The sequence below is a fragment of the Symphalangus syndactylus genome, chromosome 15 (genome assembly GCF_028878055.3).
Source record: "Symphalangus syndactylus isolate Jambi chromosome 15, NHGRI_mSymSyn1-v2.1_pri, whole genome shotgun sequence".
Taxonomy (NCBI): domain Eukaryota; kingdom Metazoa; phylum Chordata; class Mammalia; order Primates; family Hylobatidae; genus Symphalangus; species Symphalangus syndactylus.
This window is the reverse complement of record NC_072437.2, coordinates 6366050-6389014: the sequence shown is the minus strand read 5'-3', so window position 1 is coordinate 6389014 and position 22965 is coordinate 6366050. Positions and strand designations below refer to the sequence as shown.

Genomic DNA, 22965 nt, shown 5'->3' with positions numbered 1-22965 from the left:
TCCCACCACAGAATTCAGCTCCTCGGGTGCTCACCAGCCTGTGACTTGTGGCCACCAGACTGGACGGAGCACACAGAGACCATTTCCTGTTTTGCAGAAAATCTTGTTGGGCCATGCCAGTCCTAGAGCCAAAACACAGTGTCCACTTGAGGGTCCAGACCTGATGCCACCCTCGCTGGGACAGCATCTCCTTCCCTCTCAGAGCAACGCCACTGATGCCCAGACCAGCACCCATGCCCGTCCTCGCCTGCCCAACAATGCCCTTCCCAGGCCCTGCTGCTCGGAGGACTGGTCATGGGCACCGTGGACTATGCCAACCCGCAGTCCCCAGGGACCAAGCCCTGCCACTGTGGACACAGGTGACTCTGCCCCTTGCAGGGGAGCTGCTGTCCTCCTGAGCCCAGGAGTGCTCTGCAACATACGTCCCAATGAGAACCAAAATCAGGAGTTGAAGTGGGAGTTGAAGGCCAGAGCCTTTTTCGAAGAACTTCCCTAAGCTCTTTTAAATACCTGGATCCAGGCCAGATGCAGTGGCTCACGCCTCTAATCCCAGCACTTTGGGAGGCCATGCCAGAAGGGCCACTTGAGCCCAGGAGTTAGAGATCAACCTGGGCAACATAGCAAGACCCCAACTCGACAGAAAATTTAAAAATTAGACGGGTTTGGTGGCGCACATCTATAGGGAGGCGGAGGATCGCTTGAGTCCGGGGTTCCAGGCTGCAGTGAGCTGTGATCGCAGCACTGCACTCCTGCCTGAGTGTCAGAGCGAGACCCTGTCTCAAAAAACCAAACACCTGCACCTCCTGCATCTTCACAGCACAGTCCCCCCCCACCCCCGTGCAGCTGCTCCTCCCCACCTGATTCAGGCCCTGGTGAGCTTCACAAGGCCGTGGGGACGTCGGTCTCTACCAGGAAGACTATAGGCACATCTAAATGTAAGAATCTGTGACAGATGTCGCTGAAGCCCATGCGAGGAGGCGCAGGTACCCAGGAGGGGCAGGTACCCACACGAGCCTTGCCGGGGGAAGCACGACTTTGAAGATGGAAGTCCTCCGGGGACATCCACGTTTCAACGCTGCCTTGCCAGAGGCCAGTTCCCTCGTCTCTCAGCCTCAGGACACCACCCTCTCCACAGTGCGGCCTGCGGGCACAGAGGGCGCTCAGCTGGGGAAGGGCAGTGGCTCTGCCCCCAAAGCAGCCTCCCCAGGACAGGCCACTGCCTGGCTCGGAGGTTTCTTCGTCTGCCCTGCACAGTGAGACAAGCACATGGCAGGCCTCCCACACACCAGGACCAAACAACTGGGAGCACCTTCGACGTCTTTGGCCCCCACCAGGCGTGGCTCACTGGACCCAGAAACCACAGCGCTCTCTCCCCATGACTGTTTCAGCTGCCCATCCCCGTTCTAGACTGTGGGAACAGCAGCCGATGAAGCAAAGTCCTGGCCCCGTGGAGCCAGACAAAGAGCACACAGAACCACAAATGTCCAACGCGTGCAAGGCTGGCGGGGACGGCACCGTGGCCTCGCTCGGGGGACGGGGAGGCTTACGGATGAGTGAACGCATGAATGAGGCCATGGACGGCGCAGAGAGCGCAGGAGGGGTCCAGGCAGAGGGACACCAGGTGCAAAGGCCTCGAGGCAGCAGGGCTCGTGTGTCGTGAAGACGTAGGAGCAAGCAGGAGGCCGGCGTGGCCTGGGCAGGGCAGGGCAGGACGGGAGCGTGCTAGGAGCTGAGGTCAGAGGTCAGGGTGCAGCTGAGGCCACGTGGTGCAGAGCAGACATTTCACCACAGCAGCTGGGAATGTGCAGGCCCCATGCAAGACACTGGATGGACGGATGCACGGATGGGGCAGTGGGCGTGCAGGGAGGAATCACCCGTCTCAGGTCAGCAGCCAGGAGCTGCCCAGGCCTGGCACAGTGGACCAGGAAGGGAAGGCCACCCAAGCCTCCACAGGTGGGGCTTTCTGCAGGCAAGGTGCAGCGGTCAGCCCGAGAGGCCACTGTGCCGAGCAAATCCTGGTTGTCCTCATGGGACCACAGGAATTCAGTTCTGGCGGAGCCAAGACTGCCGGGAAGCCAGAGGGGCCCCTGCAGGAGGTGAGGGGCCTGTGGGGACGCGAAGGGCCAGGACCGGACACGCCCCATTCCGCTCTGCTTCCGGTGAGGTGAGAGGTGGGCAGAACACAGCTGGAGCCGCGCACGCCCGGAGCCCGGGCCAGGACTGTCCCCCAGTGCTGCGCTCGCCCGCGGTGGAGCTGCGGTGTTATCAGTGGTCAGCTCAAGTCCAGCGGCTTGAAAGGGAGGCAGAGGCCCCACCTTCCCTGAGGCTCCCTGTGAAGAGCAGGAGGCTGGGCCCTCGGGAAGACCCCAGCCAGGCTCTGCCACCTCCACAGCCAGGAGACGGGGCCCCCACAGCCGGGAGACAGGGCCCCCACAGCCGGCAGATGGGGCCCCCAGAGCCGGGAGACGGGGCCCCCAGAGCCGGGAGACGGGGCCCCCAGAGCCGGGAGACGGAGCCTGGGCACTGCACACAGAGACATTTCTTCTTCCCGAGACTTCGCACAGAAATTACTCACTTAAAAGCACTTACAGTTTTTTCATTTTTCCAGTGGCAAGTATTTCGAGGGAATACCACAGAAACAGCCACACCAAAACCCAACTCAGTTCTCCCTTCTCCAGTCTCCACCACGGCCGGGGACCCTGCCTTGATGTGTGGGGCTTGGGTTCTTCAGGTCTGTTGATGTTTTTCCTCTTAGAACCGCAAACTACGGTTGCCTGGAAAGGTTTCTAAAAACCCCAGGCGCCCAGGCCCACCTCAGAGAACGGCTCTTTAAGGGTGATGGGTTATGAAACAGGAGCCCTTTGGGAGGCCAAGGCGGGCGGATCACGAGGTCAAGAGATTGACAGCATCCTGGCCAACATGGTGAAACCCCGTCTCTACTAAAAATACAAAAAAAAAAAATTATCTGGGCGTGGTGGCGGGCGCCTGTAATCCAGCTACTCAGGAAGCTGAGGCAGGAGAATCACTTGAACCTGGGAGGCGGAGGTTGCAGTGAACCGAGATCGCACCACTGCACTCCAGCCTGGGCGACAAAGCAAGACTCTGTCTCAAAAAAAAAAGAAAAGAAAAAGAAAGAAATAGGAGCCTTGAAATCTATACTAGCCACGGAGTCTAACACGATCCTTATAGGAACTGCTCACCCTAAAGCGTGGCAGGCTGCCTTCCCTCCAGAGGGTTTCCGGTGCCCTGTCCACGGCGGCGGCAGTGGGATTCAGCCGTCACCTGCGCTTGCGGTGGTAACTCCATCTCAGACTCAACAGGGGACGTGTCTGCACAGAGCACACGGCGCAGAGGTCGGGCGGGGAGGACGGAGAGGTCAGGCCAGCTCAGGGGACATGGTGGGCGGGGGGCTCCAGATCCCATGGCCGGCAGCAAAGGCAAGGGTCAGGCTGGCGCCCTCCTGGACCACGTCCACGTCTGGGGTCTGCAGGCCCCATCTCCCTTTCCACTGTGCCTAACCTTACATCTATAACCTACATCCAGCAAGACACAATTTTCCACGATGAGCTGATTCGTAATTCCATTTATGTGCAAGTGTTTAGAATTTTCCTGTGGGTTTTTTTTTTTTTACTTCCTTGTGATTTTAATTTTGTTTGCTTTAAAAAAAACACATGCATAGGAAATAATGTTTCCTTTCATTTCAATTAAAAACAACAAATTGCTTTTTCTTAAGCAAAAATTCATTGAGGAGGGGGCTCGCATTGTACAAAGAAAATCAGACCCACAGGGATGGCCGTGATCAAAGAGACAGTAACAAGGGTAGGGAGGTGGAGACACGAATCCAAACACACAACCTGTGGGAAGCTCAAGTGGCCACAGCCGTCACGGAAAACAGGCTGGTGGTTCCTCTGACGTTCAACACACAGTCGCCACGGGACCCAGCGGTTCCACCCCCAGGTGTGCAGCAAGAGACATCACAGCCCACGTCTGCACGCAGACTCGGACACGCGTGCTCACAGCCCACGTCTGCACGCAGACTCGGACACGCGTGCTCACAGCCCACGTCTGCACGCAGACTCGGACACGTGTGCTCACAGCCTCAGTCAGGACGGCCAGAAAGTGGAAACGAGGCAGGTGGGCCTCGGCTGCTGAGGGAGCAACAGCAGAGCGGTGCCTAGCCCTGAAGAGGAAGGACGCCCAGACCCCGGCCCCACACCACAGGCATCCACAATGTGGTGCCGACCGACAGGCCACGCACAGCGGCTGGGGCCAGACGCTTCCACGAAATGCCCAAGTGAGGCGCAGCCGGCGACAGAACGCGGACCCGCGTCTGCCGTCCCGGGAGAGGCTGCAGGCCAGAAACTGGAGGATTATAGGGTGCGAGTGTCCTTTTAGGGAGATGAAAATGCCCTAAAATTGGCTGTGGCAATGGTTGCGCAACTCTGCAAATATACTAAAAACCACTGAATTGTACATTTTAAAATGGGTGAATTGTATGGTGCTTGAATTATACCTCAATAAAGCTATTTTTAAAGAAACAAAATTTTAAATACATAAAAAAATCAGAAAGTGAAATCTGGAATTAACATTCCAGGAAACACCCTCCTGGAGTTTTTTCTCCAAAGATATAAAATAGAATAAAATGTATAAATGTTATAGGTTAAAGTATACAAAATATAAATATACTTGTATTACATTTATAACATAAATACGGTATTTATAATATAAACATAAGTATATTCATACTATAATAACTCATTATATTATACAAATATATTAAAAATAATAGTAAATATGTTATAAATATAGAAGATATGAAATGGAAATACGGGTAAATTTTTTAAATAAAAGTGAGGTTATGTTCCCTGTGACAGAGTCAACTTTCTCCTTTCACATCAGGCCATGGGCCACTTTCCAAAGAGCTGATAAAACGCTGGGGTCAGACGGCACGTGTGTGCGTGGACAGCAGTGCCAGGTCCCCCTGCCGCTCTCCACGCTGTGCGGCAGTGGGAGCAGCAGGGGTGAGCGCCCTGGGAACGGAGATCTGTGCAGCGGCTGATGGTCCCCGTGGGACGAATTCCTCCAAGGACGTGCCCTGTCCTGAGGCCTTCGAAACACAAAGCCACGGAACCCTCCAGGGAGTCCGGACCAGCATCCACCCCCAGCATACGCCATCTTATAAATATTTTTACAGTTTGCTAAACTGGTGGCAAAAACCTGCTTAAATTTTAAATGTCTGGCTCATTGGTGAGGTGGAATGTCCGTCTTTTTATGAGCAGTTTTAAATCTCATTTTTTCTTGAAATGCTCTGGGCCGGTTTTCTGTTAGAATGACCATCTTTTCATGCTCAGGATTTAACCCTCTGGGAACTTCTGAATGTGTGTTGCAACTTAAAAGACAGATTATTTCACAATATTTAAGGAGGATCTTTTTTGAACTAAAAAAAACCCCACAAATTTGTTAACTTTGTCACCAGTGGGTGAGTATGGACATGTGATCAGCCAACTCTGAAATGAGCTCCAGCAGATGGACGCAGCGTCCTAGGACCGCAGGAGCAGAGGCTGCGAGGCCAGCCACGTCCACCTCGACCACGTCACCTCGTGGGCAGAATGGCCTCCGCCCCACGTCCTCCCAGCCCCACCCAGAACCCATGGTGAGCGCCCAGCAGGAAGTGGCCACAGCACCATCACTGGAGGCCACGTGGAGTCTGAGGACAGCAGCTTTCCCCCCCATGCTGTCGTGGGGACTCCAGGCTCAGCCTGAGGACGGGGTTGGTTCCCTCCACACAGCACCAACACTCCCAGTGCAAAGCCCAGGCCCACGGACAGCCCCCCGCTGTCTGTGGGTCTCAGGGTGGGGGCACCCATTTTCTTTCATCAGCAGGAAGGTTTGTGCTTTCTCCTTCCTGGGCAGCAGAGTTTAAAAGCGTATTCCAGAAGAAAAATGAAACCGGCTGAACGCTAGGGCATTCCTCCCATCCCCCATCCTGTTTGGTGGCCTGTGCCGAACAATCTCTTCTTTCTGATGGACTCAAAGGGGCCACACAGCCGCCAGGCGCCCCCCTTCCCATCAGCAGCTTAACCTCGGGGTATCTCTCGGACAGGCCGGCTTTGTCTCCGGCCGAGGTCAGCAGCAGTCAGATGCGGGATGAATGCCTGGCCCAGGTGGCCCCCACTCACCGCCCGAGGGCTCTGGAACTCTCCTTCCAAATAAAGAAAAAGTGCGGCCTGAGAGGACCAGGCTCGCCTGAAATCCTGCCATGGGGCCGAAGGAAATTAACGCGGGCAGCAGCCTCTCCCTCTGTGGCAGAGACCCTGGCAGAGTCTCCTTCCCCTCAGTCATTTCTGGAAGAAGTGCAAATGAAGCTTCACAGAATCAAGCAAACTTTCACGGGGAGAAAAGGAAAAACCTCTTGCAGAAAACAGAGTTGACCTTTAAGTAGTGGCTCTGACGAGGGGAAACCATCTGAACTGAATTCCTCGTCCTGGAGCCTGGAGCAGGGGCTCAGCTGGGACCGGCGAGAAACCCCCGCCTTCTCCCTGAGTCACTTCCCAGCATCTGCGCGAGGCTGGTGCCGCCTCATCCCACCTGCGGCTGCTCCCATCGCGTGATCATAAGAAAATAAACCTGGTTTCCCACCTCTGTGCTCCGCTGCCGGCTCGGGGCCCATTTCCCAAACCCTGGGGGGAGCCGGGAGCTGCCAGGGCTGCCCCGGCCTCGGGGTAGAGGGTAAAGGCTGAGTGAAGAGGAACCAAACCCCAAACCGGGTCTGCGAAGCAGCCCTGGAGCTCCCGAGCCAGGCTCTGGGCTGAGCTCTGTGGCTCCTGAGTCACTGCCTGACTCATCCTCCGAGGCGCCCCACAGAGAAGGGGCAACTGGGCCAGGGAAAATGCTCCATCTCCGCAAAGGACAGGAGGAAAAACACACCAATCAGAAGCACATGGCCAGTGCACGGCCACACAGCCCTGGCTCCCACAGGCTGGAGGACGGGGGTCCGTGGTTAGCTCACAGCCCACCCACCACCCAGCACTGCAGGGCCACACAGCCCTGGCTCCCACAGGCTGGAGGATGGGGGTCTGAGGTCAGCTCACAGCCCACCCGCCGCCCAGCAGGGGCCACACAGCCCTGGCTCCCACAGGCTGGAGGACCGGGGTCCATGGTCAGCTCACAGCCTACCCACCACCCAGCATGGCAGGTCTCAGTGGAAGCCCCGCACACACTGGGTTGCAGCCTCCTGTGGTTCAAGATGGGTGGGGTTGTTTATTTTGAAATGTTGGCAAATAGAGCTGTGAGTCTTCAAACTGAACCCACAGACTCAGTGAGGAAAGCAGGCAGGCTGGGCTGACTCACAGACTCACAGCTGCAGTGGCTGTGGTGAGCCGCCTCACCTCCCCGAGCCTCAGTCTCCCCATCTGTTCAGGGGCACCGAGGAGCTGCCCCTCGGCTCATGGGCTCTGTGGTCTCCAGGCACGCCGCACACCACACGCCACACACCACTGCACACAGCACCCCGGGACACTGTGGCCTTGGCTCCCGCCTCTCCTGCACACGAGGCTCCTTCCTCTCTCCCGCCCCATACCCCCCAAAAAAGAACCACCATCCTTACAAACAAATGAAAATCGGCTGGGTCTTTAGGGCCTGGCCACGATGTTTGACTGCAGCAGCGACTCTCAGGAGCAGGCACAGCCAGACACCGGGTCCCCTGCAGCAACTGAGACACCTCAAACCCCAAACCTTCAGGGAGGCCCTGGCGGGAAAAGGGGCTCTCCAGGGAGGAGCCAGGGGCAGGAGAGAGGGCCAGCGGCCGAGGAGCGGGAGGCGGCCGGGCGAGAGGAGGCCCGAGAGAGGAGGGAGAAGGGGGGACCTGGCCTTTGCTCCTCGTGGGATCCTCGGTGCGGCCCCCTCATGACAGACCCAGCCTCTCCCTGCAGTGGCCCAGCCACAACTCAGGGCCAGGAGGCTCCTGCAGGCACAGGTGGCCGATGAGTCCCTTCCACGCCTGGGCCTGGGGCAGCCTGCCATGTGCAGTAGACACTCAGTACTCACAGAATACAAGCAACCTCATGTTCTCTGCCGGCTGAGTGAACCCCCTGCATCATTCTGACACTGGCGTGTTCCTGTGAGCCAGCATGACACAGAAGGACACACATATGTGGGTGGAGGTGGAGATGCTGGGCTGGGCTAGGGGGTCATACAGACAGAACCAGGGGCTCTGACCTGCTGGGAGATTTGGGGCCAGCATTCCAGGACTGACAGAACAGATCCCTGGCCTGGGGCGCTCTGGGGCGGAGGATGGGCCCTCACCTGGGATGAGGATGGGCCCCCCAACATGGGCTGAGGACGGGTCCCCCAACCTGGGCTGAGGACAGGCCCCCTGACCTGGGCTGAGGACAGGCCCCCCAACCTGGGCTGACGGGCCCCCCACCTGGGGCACTCTGGGGCTGAGGATGGGACCCCCGGGGTATTCTGGGGCTGCGGACGGGCCCCCCACCTGGGGTACTCTGGAGCTGAGGATGGGTCCCCTACTCCAGCAGTTCTGGGATGTTCTGGGCTTCAAGGAGCCTCCAGCTGTGTCAAGCAGGTTTTTGTTTAAGCTCTAACGTGACAAAGAGTGAAAATAAATGTTCATGGGAAATGTGACTTTTCATGAGTCGCCTAATGTCAAAGTCGGTGTTTCCTAAGTCAACAACTTGGTTTTTATTAAAAGCATCTGAGAGAATGAACCGCCTGTCTCCCAAACCACCAACTTCCTCCTGCCCCTTTCAGTTTCTAACCCCAAATAATTCCTCCCCTCCTGAAAAACTTTGGAGCTGTGGAGACATTTCTTGGTTTAGTCATTTCTACTACACAAAAGTACTATTTTGGGGGTAATTTACATCTTGCAGTATGAACAGAAAGAAACTTCCCGTCTTTAACACCCGCTGCGTGCACGCGGGACAGGACGGGATGGGCTTCCACCCAGAAGAGCTCAGAGCCTGCTCCTCAGGGCCGCCGAGTGAGGGTCCCTGGTGATGTCTGATGTCCTCGTCTGCCTGGGAAGACCCAGCTCTCCTCGCTCAGCTCTAGAAGATCTGTCAGTTCCTTGACTTGTAACTTCTAATTGTACGTAAAACACACAAACAAAAGAAGAACTCCCCCGTATTTCCACTTCTCAGAAGTCACCATCACAATGACGTTTTTGTCTACCTATCCAGATCATTTTGGGGGTGCTCATGATTTTTTAAACAAAAGAACTTTTCCTACAGACACAGCTTTGTAACCTAACGCATAACCAGCTTTCAGAGCAGGAGTTCAGGCTGTGGCACCTCTGGGTGGAGGAGGCACAGAAACCAGCCACGCCTGCAGTTTCTTCCTGTTGTGGCCACGGCCCCTTCTCCCTGAGATGGGCGTGCAAATGAACCCTGCAAAGGATGCGGGGGAAACTCCACAGAAAGAGGGGGCCAGGGCTCCACGTGGGGCAGAGGGCTTTGCCCAGCCTCAACCCCAGAGGCAGGGGGCGGGGTCAGACCCAGAACCCCGAGGCAGCGCCTCCCTGAGCCAGGACTGTCTGCGTGGATGAGGGTTTGGGGAGAGGTCGGCCACGTGGGCGCAGAGGAAGCAGGCAGGGACAGACACCATTCCACGTCCTTACGTGGACGGAAGGAAATGAGGACACGACACTTAGGACTAACCCAGCAGGGAGAGACTTAGGTTCTGTTGTGTGTGACGCCAGCCGCTCCTTTCTGCCGGACGAGACGGAGATTTCCACCGCAGCGCAGCCTTGGGGAGCGGGGTCATCTCCTTGTTTTAGGGTCGTGGGTGCCGGCCCAGGGGAGGTCCAGGGCGGGAAGCTGGTTCCCAAGCCCCAGCCCGGCCAATCCAATTTCAGGGAGCCTTTTAGTTTAAGTAAATAAGGAAACAAATAGTGGCTGCCCTTTAAATGATTAAAAATGATTGCTCTAAAAGGTATGGATTGTGAACAAAGTTCACTCTCAACCTCAGAAAAATATTTTTCTAGTAGGACAGAAACTGCCAAAATCACTTTCTTGGAGAAGGGCCAAGGCCAGAGAGAAAGGGCTTGTTCTCTGAAATGTGTCCACTTCGACGCGTTCTGAAGTTAAACCTGTGACAGACGCTGCCCTTCAACCTCCACCTTGAAAAACACAGAAAAAGGGGAAGACAGAGGAGGACGCTCTCCCTAGACGTCGGCTCAGCACTCGATAAAGAGGCCCCACGGACTCCAAGGCCCGGGCCACACGCAGGGAGGAGGCTTGGGGAACACAGGCCTGTGGTGGAGCTGGGTCAGTAACCTCTTTAGTGGGAAAGAAGGAAGAAGAGAAGTTGAGTTCCGCCTTTTCTTCCTCACACATTCCATTTGCAGCTTCCTGCTGAGTCAGACAGAAATATTGGGCAACAGCAAATCAAACTTGACCCAAGAGCTTCTCTCCAGGGAATGTGAGAAGGGGCTCCTGCCAGGCTGCAGACCCAGCGGCCAGAGAGCACCCTGGGGCTCTTCTGAGCTCAGAGATGCAGACGTGGGTATTTTTCTTTCCACAGCGACTTTGGCAAATGAACAATCAGACCTTAAAGGTGACACTGACCTCGGAGGAAGCACACGGGGTGGGGCTGGGAGACTCAAGGGCCGGGAGACTCAGGGGCCAGAAGACTTGGGGGGCTGGGAGGCTCGAGGGGCCGGGAGACTCAGGGGGCCAGAGACTTGGGGGGCTGGGAGACTCGGGGGAGCCAGGAAACTGGGGGGCTGGGAGACTGGGGGGTGGGAGACTCGGGGGCCAGGAGACTGGGGGGCCGGGAGACTCGGGGGCCAGGAGACTGGGGGGCTGGGAGACTCGGGGGAGCCAGGAAACTGGGGGGCTGGGAGACTGGGGGGAGCCAGGAAACTGGGGGGCCGGGAGACTGGGGGGCCGGGAGACTCAGGGGGCCAGAGACTTGGGGGGCTGGGAGACTCAAGGGCCGGGAGACTCAGGGGCCAGAAGACTTGGGGGGCTGGGAGACTCAGGGGAGCCAGGAAACTGGGGGGCCGGGAGACTGGGGGGCCGGGAGACTCAGGGGGCCAGAGACTTGGGGGGCTGGGAGACTCAAGGGCCGGGAGACTCAGGGGCCAGAAGACTTGGGGGGCTGGGAGGCTCGAGGGGCCGGGAGACTCGGGGGCCAGAGACTTGGGGGGCTGGGAGACTCGGGGGAGCCAGGAAACTGGGGGGCTGGGAGACTGGGGGGTGGGAGACTCGGGGGCCAGGAGACTGGGGGGTGGGAGACTCGGGGGCCAGGAGACTGGGGGGCCGGGAGACTCGGGGACCGGGAGACTTGGGGGACCGGCCCCAAAGTGGGTGCCACCATGGAGCGAGGAGGGGGCGGTGGCCAGGGCTAAACTCCCCAGCATGTGGGGCAGCCCTGCCTGACACCTGCCTCTCAGGTAGATGTTGACCAACGACTAATATAGGACTACGTTAATGCATATGCACCGATTGAGGGCTTCTGACCACAGATGTAGTGTGGATTCCAGCTGCAAACTTATGGGAGAGCCAGCTTTTGGGTTCAAGTACCTTTCCTGCCAACTTTTCGTATGGGGTGGGTTGATTCACGTTTTGCCCTCACACTACAGGGGCGGCCAGCCTGCACAGCCCTCCAAGCAAACAGGGCTGCCAGCGTCCACACTAAACAGAGCCACGGTTTTACACGTGGACAGGGCTGCCGGCGTCCACACTGAATGGTGCCACAGTTTTACACGTGGACAGGGCTGCCAACGTCCACACTGAACGGCGCCACAGTTTTACTCTCTTGGAACCATCCCACATGGGTTTCTCTTTCTTTGCTATCAGTCTTTTGTTGTGTGTGTTTTGGGCTTTTTTTGAGACAAGGTCTTGCTCTGTCGCCCAGGCTGGAGTGCAGTGACACAGTCCTGGCTCACTGCGGCCTCAACCTCCTGGCCTCAAGCAATCCTCACACCTCAGCCTCCCAAAGTGCTGGGATTACAGGTGTGAGCCATCACACCCGGCCAGAAGCATGATTTCTATTTCTAAATTCTTCTGAAATATCTGAAAGACAATGGGCCCCCGTTTCTCAACCTCACCTGAAAGAGAGGTTCCCAAACAGATTCTCCTCCCCACTGGCTCTGATTCAGCAGGTCTGAGAGGATCCCAGCCTGATAAAGACTGCCAGTAATTCTCCAGGCCTACAATCCACAGGCCTCTAACAACAGACCATTTAAACACAGAACGGACTTTTATCCAGGGAAGCTCCAAAGGCGCTTCTGAAGGGCCCAGTCCTGTCTCTTCCCATTTTCTTCAGAAGAACGGCTGTGCCCAGTCATCGCCATGGCAACCCCAAGACACTCTGGCAAAGCCGGACTGGGAGCCTGACAATGCTTCTCAGTCTGCAGTTCTTTTTGACGAGTTATTTCAAAGAACCCGGAGTGTGCATTAACATAACACAAATGACTCTCACTCCTCGGCCTGGAGGGCAGCTGCGCCAAAGCCTTTTGGAAGCCCTGTCATTGACGGAGTGAGATGAGCCCCAGTCTCTCCGGGGCAGGAGACCCTTCACAGTTTTCTAATAAGTAAACTCACCCAGTCATCAGCATGGGTTGGTCATTCCCACTTGGAAGTAGCCAGATGCAAGGACATAATTCTTTAGCTAAACATGTTCTCAAAATCAAAATAGCTGTTTTGACCAAAGCACACGACCCATGCTTCTGAACTGAATGGTGGAGTCACAGCTGCACGGACGCCTTCTCTGATCCCCAAGCCGCTCCCTTATAACCCAGCCGCCCCATGCTTCCCCCGAGGCCGCAGCACTGAGGCCCCGCCTGGCTTCTCTCTTCCCACCCCCGACATAAATCGCCATGGCTTCCTGTCCCTGTGCGTCCCACCATGCGCCACGTCCTGGTGTTCAACTGCAGTGGTCCTCCAAGTACGGCCTGGCCGCTTCGCTGGAGCTTTTCAGAAACACAAGTTCTGGCCGTGCCCTGGACATCCCGGGGTCGGCACCCACATCTTCACATGCTCAAGTTGAGGGGGAAACTTGTTGATTTTAAGAGTTTGTTTTTCTTGGCTGACTCCTCCCTTCCTCAAATCATATCAATAAACGCTTTCTAGGCCTCTTACCTCAGTTGACACCCATCTTCTGTATAGCTATTTTAGAAAATTTTACAGGAAGAAAAAGCTTTCTCAGTATTTCCCCCTCTCGAAATCCTCAATTTGTACTCTTTTGTGGAGTGCGAGCTTCCCAGTTCATCTCTGATTAAAAAGCACTCCTGCGAGTCCACGCAGGGGGGCCGCCGCCTAGATGCACTTCCTGGACAGCAGGAGCATTTAGCCAACAGCAGTTCACATCCACGCACCACCAAGGACACAGCCTCAGCTGCCCACACACCAGAGCCCCAGGGAGCATCTCCTCCTCCTCAAACTAAGCCACAGGAAAATGGGACGGTGATGTACACGCTCGGCACATTGTCTACACACAGAAAAATTCTCTACACACAGAAAAATTCTCTACACACAGAAAAATTCTCCACCCACGGGAAAATGGGACGGTGATGTACACGCTCGGGACATTGTCCACGCACAGAAAAATTCTCTACACACAGAAAAATTCTCCACCCGCGGGAAAATGGGACGGTGATGTACGCGCTCGGGACGTTCTCTACACCAAAGAAAACACATTAGTGTCAACTAAAGCAACAGAGGACATTACCAGAGTGACTTTTCCACAATTTTGGTCCTGAAAACCTCCTCCTGGTCCAGGTTCACCGTGCAGTAGCAATCCCTCATCTTGCTTGGCCCCGGGTAAGAGGGAAGGTTTTTGGCTTCACCTAAAAAGTAAAAGCAACATACATCATCAGCAGCGTAGAAATGTTTGTTCCCTGCTACATCGCAGACACGTTTCCAAACAGTAGATTTACTTCACGGCCACACGCCAGCCTTTGCTTGTGTGCATTCACTAGCTCTGCCGAAAGGCGAGGGACACGCATGCCACCCTCTAGTGCAAGTCCCGCAAGCAGGGACCCGCCAGCCTGGGACTCAGGATTGCTGTGCCTTGTTTACCCGCATTAGTCCCTTTATCTTAATTTTTAACATACAATTTTCCATCTCTGACCTGTTCGAGTGCACAGTTCCGTGGCATTAACCATGTTCACCGAGTTGTGCAACCATCACCACCGTCCTCCCCGGAACACTCTCATCTTCCCAAACAGAGACTCGGTCCCCGTTCAACACTCGCTCCCATCCCCCTCCTGCTGTTTCCCAGCGGCCCTCACCCCACTTTCTGTCTCTGTGGATCTGACTGCTCTGGGGCCTCACGTCAGCGGCCCTCACCCCACTTTCTGTCTCTGTGGACCTGACTGCTCTGGGGCCTCACGTCGGCGGCCCTCACCCCACTTTCTGTCTCTGTGGACCTGACTGCTCTGGGGCCTCACGTCAGCGGCCCTCACCCCACTTTCTGTCTCTGTGGATCTGACTGCTCTGGGGCCTCAGGTCCGCCAGCCCTCACCCCACTTTCTGTCTCTGTGGATCTGACTGCTCTGGGGCCTCACGTCGGCAGCCATCACCCCACTTTCTGCCTCTGTGGATCTGACTGCTCTGGGGCCTCACGTCAGCGGCCCTCACCCCACTTTCTGTCTCTGTGGATCTGACTGCTCTGGGGCCTCACGTCTGCCAGCCCTCACCCCACTTTCTGTCTCTGTGGATCTGACTGCTCTGGGGCCTCATGTCCGCCGGCCCTCACCCCACTTTCTGTCTCTGTGGACCTGACTGCTCTGGGGCCTCACATCGGCAGCCCTCACCCCACTTTCTGTCTCTGTGGATCTGACTGCTCTGGGGCCTCACGTCGGCAGCCCTCACCCCACTTTCTGTCTCTGTGGATCTGACTGCTCTGGGGCCTCACGTCAGCGGCCCTCACCCTACTTTCTGTCTCTGTGGATCTGACTGCTCTGGGGCCTCAGGTCCGCCAGCCCTCACCCCACTTTCTGTCTCTGTGGATCTGACTGCTCTGGGGCCTCGCGTCGGCAGCCATCACCCCACTTTCTGTCTCTGTGGATCTGACTGCTCTGGGGCCTCACGTCAGCGGCCCTCACCCCACTTTCTGTCTCTGTGGATCTGACTGCTCTGGGGCCTCACGTCGGCAGCCATCACCCCACTTTCTGTCTCTGTGGATCTGACTGCTCTGGGGCCTCACGTCCGCCGGCCCTCACCCCACTTTCTGTCTCTGTGGATCTGACTGCTCTGGGGCCTCACGTCAGCAGCCCTCACCCCACTTTCTGCCTCTGTGGACCTGACTGCTCTGGGGACTCACGTCGGTGGGATCCACAGGACGTGTCCTTTCAGCCCGACTCACTCTACTCAGCAAGTGTCCTCCAGGGTGGCCCCTGCTGTGGCCGCTGACTGGATTCCCTTCTTTTTTAAGGTTGAATGACTTTCCAGGATGCAGAGGGACCTCGTCTTGCTTGTTCATTTATCCACTGAGTCCCTTTTTATTTTGAATTTTATTTTATGATATTAGATCAAAGTTGGAGCCAGAATTAAAGGAAAGAGCTCTTTCTCGTGGACGTGAGTTAACTGTAAACTCCAGCTGTTCGAATTGCCAGTTAAGAGAAGCATCCCAGAGAGACCTAAGCTAGGTCCACGTCTCCCTCCCTCAAGCCCACAGAGACGCCACCTGAACATGCTTGAAGGAAGTGAAGCCATTTCCTGGCTGGCCCTGCAGAAAACGCCCGTGATGCCGGACTCCTTGTTTGCCCGGGGTCGGTCTGGAGGTCATAACTGAACCCCAGCTGTGACTTCTCTGCTGGAAGCTCGGAGCACGCCCCAGCGGCAAGCCTAAAGGCACAGTTTACTGGAGAATAGGGAGTGAGCAGGAAGGGATGAGTGACAGCTGTCAATCCAGACAGCAGATGCCCAGTTTAAGTCCATTCTGTAAAAGAAACGCCTCAAACACACTCGTGCCTCCCCAGGGCCTTTTCTGCCTCCGTCATTTGGCTCTAAAGACGCCAGGCAGTGGTGTCTCGACGACGCAGGAGGAGAGGACAGATGCAGGCACAGGCACCACGCTGAGACCACACCAAGGCTCCTGCTGGCGCCACTCGGGGCCACATCATCTTATTCTTGTTGAAACAAACAAAATCAAAAACGGGAGCAGAGTAGAAGTTTCTCCGAACCCCGCTTCCACCACTTTGTGCCGAATGCTTCGCGTCAACTCAGCAAGCGCACACGTCATGGCTCACATGGGGCAGTAGGCTCATTTCAAAGATGCCAGTTTGCAAACTGGCATGCCAGAAACTCCAAAGGGCAGAGATGAACTCAGTTTGAAGCTTTTTAAAGACTTTTCATCCACAATATTAACCTGAGGCCCTGCGTGAAGGAGCAGAAGCCCCAGGGTCTGGACGAAGCCTCCCGTGTCGGCGCCGCGTGTCTCTGGGTGTTGAGGCGCCGGCAAGCGTTCCCAGCAGCACCCACTGCTGCCCACACGGAGCAGCTCTCAGGGTCTCACTGCTTGCGGCCATTTCTCACCAGTGCCCCCAACACACAGTCTGCCTCTCTGGGTCTCAAAGTCCTGAAGTGCAAAAGCAAGAGACACAGCAGCTCTCGAAGGCTCCTCCGGCTCTGAGACGCCTCTAATTCAAAAGGTTCTGGAAATTTTTATTTTGGGAATCATTAAGGAAGCATCAATGATAATCGGTTGGTGGTCAAAAACAAATGAGTATTTCCTGATGGGCACTGGACCCTCAGAACACCTCAACACGGCAACTTTCCCGGGACGCGCCTTCTTCACCCGCTGCGTGGGAGAACACAGCCAGGCTGATATGAGGCACCTGGCTCCAGGCCAGGCCTCAGGTCGGTCATCAAATGTCAAAAGACAGGCTTTCTGAAGGCTCCCACCGATGTGAAGGTCCCACACGCAGCACATGCAGGCAGCACATGCACACATGCAGCACACACAGGCAGCACCACACACACACGCAGCACACACAGGCAGCACCACACACACACGCAGCACACACACGCAGCACACACAGGCAGCACATGCAGGCAGCACACGCAGGCAGCACCGCACACACACACGCAGCACACGCAGGCTTCACATGCACACACACGCAGCACATGCAGGCAGCACACACACACAGCACACGCAGGCAGCACATGCAGGCAGCACCGCACACACACGCAGCACACACAGGCAGCACACGCAGGCAGCACACACAGGCAGCACTGCACACACACGCAGCACACACAGGCAGCACACGCAGGCAGCACACACAGGCAGCACACGCAGGCTTCACATGCACACACACGCAGCACATGCAGGCAGCACACACACGCAGCACACACAGGCAGCACACACAGGTTTCACATGCACACACACGCAGCACACACAGGCTTCACATGCACACACGTGCAGCACACACAGGCAGGGTGTGTGATGAGTTCACAGGCACAAAGGGGAGAGCACGGCCGGCGAGCTTCTCCAGAGAGGGAAGGGAGCCTGGGGGATGGCAGCTGAGGTTCCCGGAGCAGATGCAGCCTTCCTGGTCACTGCGGCTGCCCCTGATTTTGAGGGCAGCTGCAGCACACCCAGCAAGTCGGACAGGGGCCCCTCCAGCCTCCCGGCCCTGTTTTGGAACTGACGGCTTCTGCAGCAGATAGAAGTCCTTACCATCAAACACAGCTTGACTCTGCTGACCTTCCTTCTGACACCTTTACGGTGTGACCTGACACTGACCATATTTCCCTTGGGATTTTATTGGGTTTTCTTGTTTTTGTCTTTGGAAGTTTTTTGTTTTTGTTTTGTTTTCTGGGATTTCTTTGCTTTTTGCAACAAATGAGTGTAGATATTTAGCTGTAAGTTCCTGTGTTTATTAAAAGGAGAAAGAAAAAAGCTTTTGAAAGTCCTGTGGGAGATGGTGTTTGTGGATAATACGGAACTGAGATTTGTTCCCACAGGGCCTCAAATCACAGCAGTAACAGCTGTGTCTTCCGAAGGTGAATGCTGCAGGATGGAAACACACAAGCTTTCCCTGGACTCCCTGTAAGACGGACGCCACATGACATGAAAAGGCCAGGTCCCCCTGCGCTGGCGCCAACACACCGGATTCATCCCTCCCTGCCCGACGATGCCCAGTCCCACCGCACTGGCACCAACGCACCGGGTTCATCCCTCCCTCCCTCCCTGATGATGCCCAGTCCCCCACACTGGCACTAATGCACCGGATTCCTCCCTCCCTCCCTCTCTGCCTGACGATGCCCAGTGCCCCCACACTGGCACCAACGCACCAGATTCATCCCTCCCTCCCTCCCTGCCCGACGATGCCCAGTCCCCCCACACTGGCACCAACGCACCAGATTCATCCCTCCCTCCCTCCCTGCCCGACGATGCCCAGTCCCCTAGCCCCAAAACATACCAGGTTCCTCCCTCCCCGCCCGATGGCCCCGTCTTTACCTCCTTCTCCCTGCTCACTGTCATCTGGGGCTGAGACTCTTTCTTTTTAATCTACTTTTGCTATGATGCATTTAATTAAAAAAAAGCGGGGGGGGGGGGACAAAATGCAAGCCCATTTCCCTGCCTCAGGCTTCTGATGCCATCACCTCCAAGGCATTGGTTTTGTTTCCAACTGTTAATAAAGCATTGAAACAGAAAAAAGAAAAAACTCCTGAGAACATCCTGGTTGCTATGACGACAGCAGCACCAGGGAGCCTGCTGGACGCACCAACGTCCAACGAGCTGCTCAGACCAGGAGGCCTGGAGCTCCTGCAGCACGGCCTGGCCACGTCACCCCGGGGCCTCGCCGTGTGGGCCACATGCACCAGGACCGAGCCTCTCCCTGCAGCCCCAGAGCTGAGCGGGACGGGGGCCGCCCCAGCTCCCAGGCAGCTGTTTCTTCTCCACCGCACCCCAAACAGCTCATTCAGTTACCTTCACCAAAGGTGCCTGTTCTGTCTCTCTTGGAGGAAACGTGTTTTCTCTTTTTTCTAGTGCACAGAGACATTCATATAAAAAGACAAAACTGTCTGTGGTATACAGTAAGTGCCAAATTATCTGTTGCATGCATGGATGAATAAATGAATTAAAAGAAAAGTAAACTGGTTTCATCCTAATAGCCAAATAAGTAACAGTTCTCATGACCACTTTTCCCACGGACCGTGTCTCTAAAACACATGCGGTGTGTTCACCAGCCGGCAGACTGATGAAGACAGCCAACACAGCACCTCGCATCGGCTCTGAAAACTCAACTAACAGGAGTAAAAGGCAGCACTTAAACACATTTAATGTAAACAGCATAACACCGCAAAACCTGATTTCCAACTCCAGGGATCAGGCAGTGAGTAACAAAAACAAAGGCCCTGATCCGAAGGAAGCCTCATGACTCCGACTCCCACGCCCACGGCCGCCCTTCTGGGCCGTGGAGGAAGCTGCACGCTCAGGGTAAGCGCAGGCCGGGCCCTGACCGAGGGTTAGGACGCCCAGGCTTCCCCGGAGGCCCACGCAGGGTCTCCAAGCGCAACACACCCCCGTACCCGGGAGGAGCTGTGAGGGCGTGGGGAGGTCTCCACAGACCCCACCCAGCGCTGCTCCTCCCCGCAGGCATCCCGGGGAGGGCCCTCAGGCGGGGCTGGCCTCGTGCTGCTCAGTGCAGCAGCGGGCGTCTCCCAGGCACTCAGCAGCTCAGCTCAGCGCCCAGCGAAGAGGACGGAGGAAAGCATGAAGGCAGCCACGGGTGAGGACGAGGGCCCAGGGCTCCGCTGAGCAAAGCTCCTGGCACCAACCCCGACAGAAGACGTCCTGGAGAGGCCAGGGCTGTGCTGGGACTGGCCGCGTCCACCCAGGCTAGGCGCTCTTCTCTTTCCCACATCATCACAGCATTTTAGTCAACTACAGGTCGGCCTCACTGAAATAATGTGGAACAGGTGATGGCGACAGTCCCCGTGCACAGTCCAGCGAAGGCAACCCCGTCCCAGCAATAAAGCCCAGGGCCCGTCCGGGGAGGGGACCCTGCAGGAGAGTTGGAAGAAGTGCGGCTCTCAAGGTTCCCAGCCTCAGCCTTTTAGTCGTCCCAACGCAAAACATTCACAACGGTCTAAAAATTTTGCTAGGCACAACAAAGTATCTACCAGAACACAAAGTATCTACCAGAACAATAGCCTTGTGACTAAAATATCCGAATAAATGATGAACAGCCCCATCTACTTTGGGCTATTTAGAAGCCTGGAACAGCGACCCCAGCCCCGGCCCCTGGGATCCTCACTCCAACAGGTCCTCCACCAGGCCCTGGCAGGGTCTCAGTGAGGCACAGAAGCCTCTGCGCCATGCGTGGGTACAGACCCCTCTCCGGGCTCTGAGCTGCTGACTGCAAGACCCGCGTGCCCCCTGGCTGCCGTTCGCCTCTGGAAATGGGGGCTCCGTGACCGCCTCTGAGTGGGCCTGAGTGCCCGTCTGCACTGGCCTCCCCACCCGGCACCCTCCGAGGGAGGAGGCTGCACATCTCGGTGGGCTGACTGCGGTGCAGAGGCCGTAAGAGGAAGAGGCGGGGAGGGCCTGAGGCAGGGGACACAGCGTCTCGAGGACACAGCATGACCCTGACCCCCACGACCCTTGGCAACACAAGTGCCTTCCCGAAGGGCCTGCGAAGCTGCCAGAAACAGGCAGAACTTGGCGAGGCCGTGGGAGTGGGGTTTGAGTCGAGGGCAGACGGCACCTGCTCTATCCTCATGGTCGGGGGGCAGAGGCCGCTGGGCCTGGATGGAGCCAGGCCTTGTCCAGGGCTCTCCAGGGCACCATGCTTCTCCCTCAGGAGGACTCCTGTGGGTTATGAATGACAGAAGCCCAGGCTGCCATCCTCAAGCAAGGCACCCCCCGATCCTCCCGGCTGGGAGGGGCTGCTGGGAGGCGCTGGCACCAGCGTGGTTCTGTGGGCGGTGGAAGGAGGAGAGGGCTCTGCAGGCTGATTCCAAAACTCACTGGGTGACACCACCTGCCCAAGGAGGGCCCAGCACTGCCCTCCAGGGGGTCTGCCCCTCGTCCAGTCTCCTTGAGAGCACCTCCAGCTCCCTCCAGCCTCCACGGCTCTTCAGAGGGTACGAGAGGTTCTGCTGAGGGGCGGGCGACCAGGGCTAGATGTTAAACCCTCCCAAATAACGGACACATTCAATGTAATTTAAACTTCCACCACAGGGAGAATGGGCCTATGGTGACGGGGTGGCGGGAGGGGTCCTAGAAGGCGCCCACTGTGCTTACTGGAGGCCTGACCCCAACAATGGCCGAAACAGGGGTCTCCCCCAGGGGCCACCTCCCAGGGCACGCTTGGTTGTCACTATGGGCTGTGCAACTGGCATCTGGTGGGCAGAGTGCAGACTGCCTTCTGTTCAGTGTCCCGCTGCATACGGTGCCCCACGACAGAGGACCGTCCACCCAGAACACCAATAGTGCCCCACGGCAGAGGGCCGTCCACCCAGAACACCAATAGTGCCCCACGGCAGAGGACCGTCCACCCAGAACACCAATAGTGCCCCACGGCAGAGGACCGTCCACCCCAAACGCAACAGTGCCCCAGTTACACACTCCTGGTGCAAATGACCATCCTCTCGTGCTTGGTGCAAAGGCTATTAGCAATGGGCCACGGAGGAGATGCTGCCACACCACGCCAGAGACTCACGCGTCCCAAGACCCAAGTGATCCCTAAACACCTAGGAGGAGACCTGGCCTTGGAGCCAGGTCAGCTAGAAGGTTGTCCAGGCCTGGCTCCCCAGGCTGCCCCATTTCCCGATGCAGTGTAACCCTCCAGGTGAGGGGGCCGCGTCACCCAGCACTCTGGAAATGCTGTCCGCAGACCACGGCCACCAGCACGTGCACTCTTGCAGTTCTGACGGCCTGTGAATCCAGCTGGTCTACAATGAGCCGCTGGGGAAAATACGTCAAGTCCGGAGATGAATGGAGCAGGAGTGCCTCCGGAATATCCTGAGAAACACGGCTCCAAACCCTGTCAGCTGGTTCTCACTGTGCTCATCTTATAAACAGGTAATAAAATATGGGAAAGAAGGTGATGGCAGAAGGGGACCTCTCCTCCACAGAGGTGCGTCCACCAGGAGACTGAGGCAAATCCTACGGGTTCAAAACCAAAGTTTCACAGGCGGCTGAAAACACCCAGGGAATAACGAGGAAAGAGAAGGCAAAGGTGGGCTGACACGAAGCTGTCCTTCTGAGTTCACAAAGGAGCAGAGACACACCGGTGCTGCACAGGAACCCTCAGGGCCCCCGCGTTCCTGGCGCAGCAGAGCCTGCCCCGCATCCAGGCTGCATCTCCTGAGGCTGTGACCCCTCTCCTGCGAGTCCACACACAGGACCCCTCATCCGCACTCACCGGCTGCGGCTGCACACACCAGAGAGCTTCTCACAGGACAAATGCCCGGACCCCACCCAGAGACTGCCATTCTTTGACTAGGAGGGCTCCAGGCAGTGAGAACAGACATCCGTCTTCATTAGAAAGCTTGCAGGTGGTTCTGGGTGCAGCCAGGACTGAGAGACATTACTTACTGCTGAGAACTGAGAAGGTGTGAAGATGCCCCCACCTCCTCGCCCCGCTCACCAGGGAGCTTCGGGTCTCACAGGGGCAGGCAGGAGGCCTGAGACATCCACGTCTGAGACGAAGGACATCACTGCAACAGCAGAGCTGGAGCTGGAGCGTCTGCAGGTGCCCTGGTTTGCCTCACGCGGTACCAAATTGGGATCGGGAACCCAGCGATGCCTACACACGTATCGGCTGCACCTCGGGAGCAGGGCCTGAGCCTGGGGAACCCTAGTCTCTTATAACAGGCAGTGGCAACAGTGCTGACATCTGCCTCGGAGAGAGATGCTTTCTTCCTGATCACGGACAGTGGGCAAACCTCCCTGTGCTCCATGCAATGAGCAAGGTTCCAGAGCCGGAGGGACTGCGGGGGCACCTGGGAAGGCAAAGTTACCTGCACCCGCTCTGCAGCCCCGGCC

General features: G+C 56.8%; 1 protein-coding gene across 1 annotated transcript in view; it reads right to left on the bottom strand.

Annotated features, from left to right (window-relative positions):
• Window positions 1-22965, bottom strand: part of RASA3 (RAS p21 protein activator 3) — a 137132-nt gene that overhangs the window by 69779 nt on the left and 44388 nt on the right. Inside the window, exon 2 of the mRNA XM_055245009.2 lies at window positions 13690-13807. Within this exon, the coding sequence (XP_055100984.1) occupies window positions 13690-13807 (118 nt within the window). The remainder of the gene's footprint in view (window positions 1-13689; window positions 13808-22965) is intronic.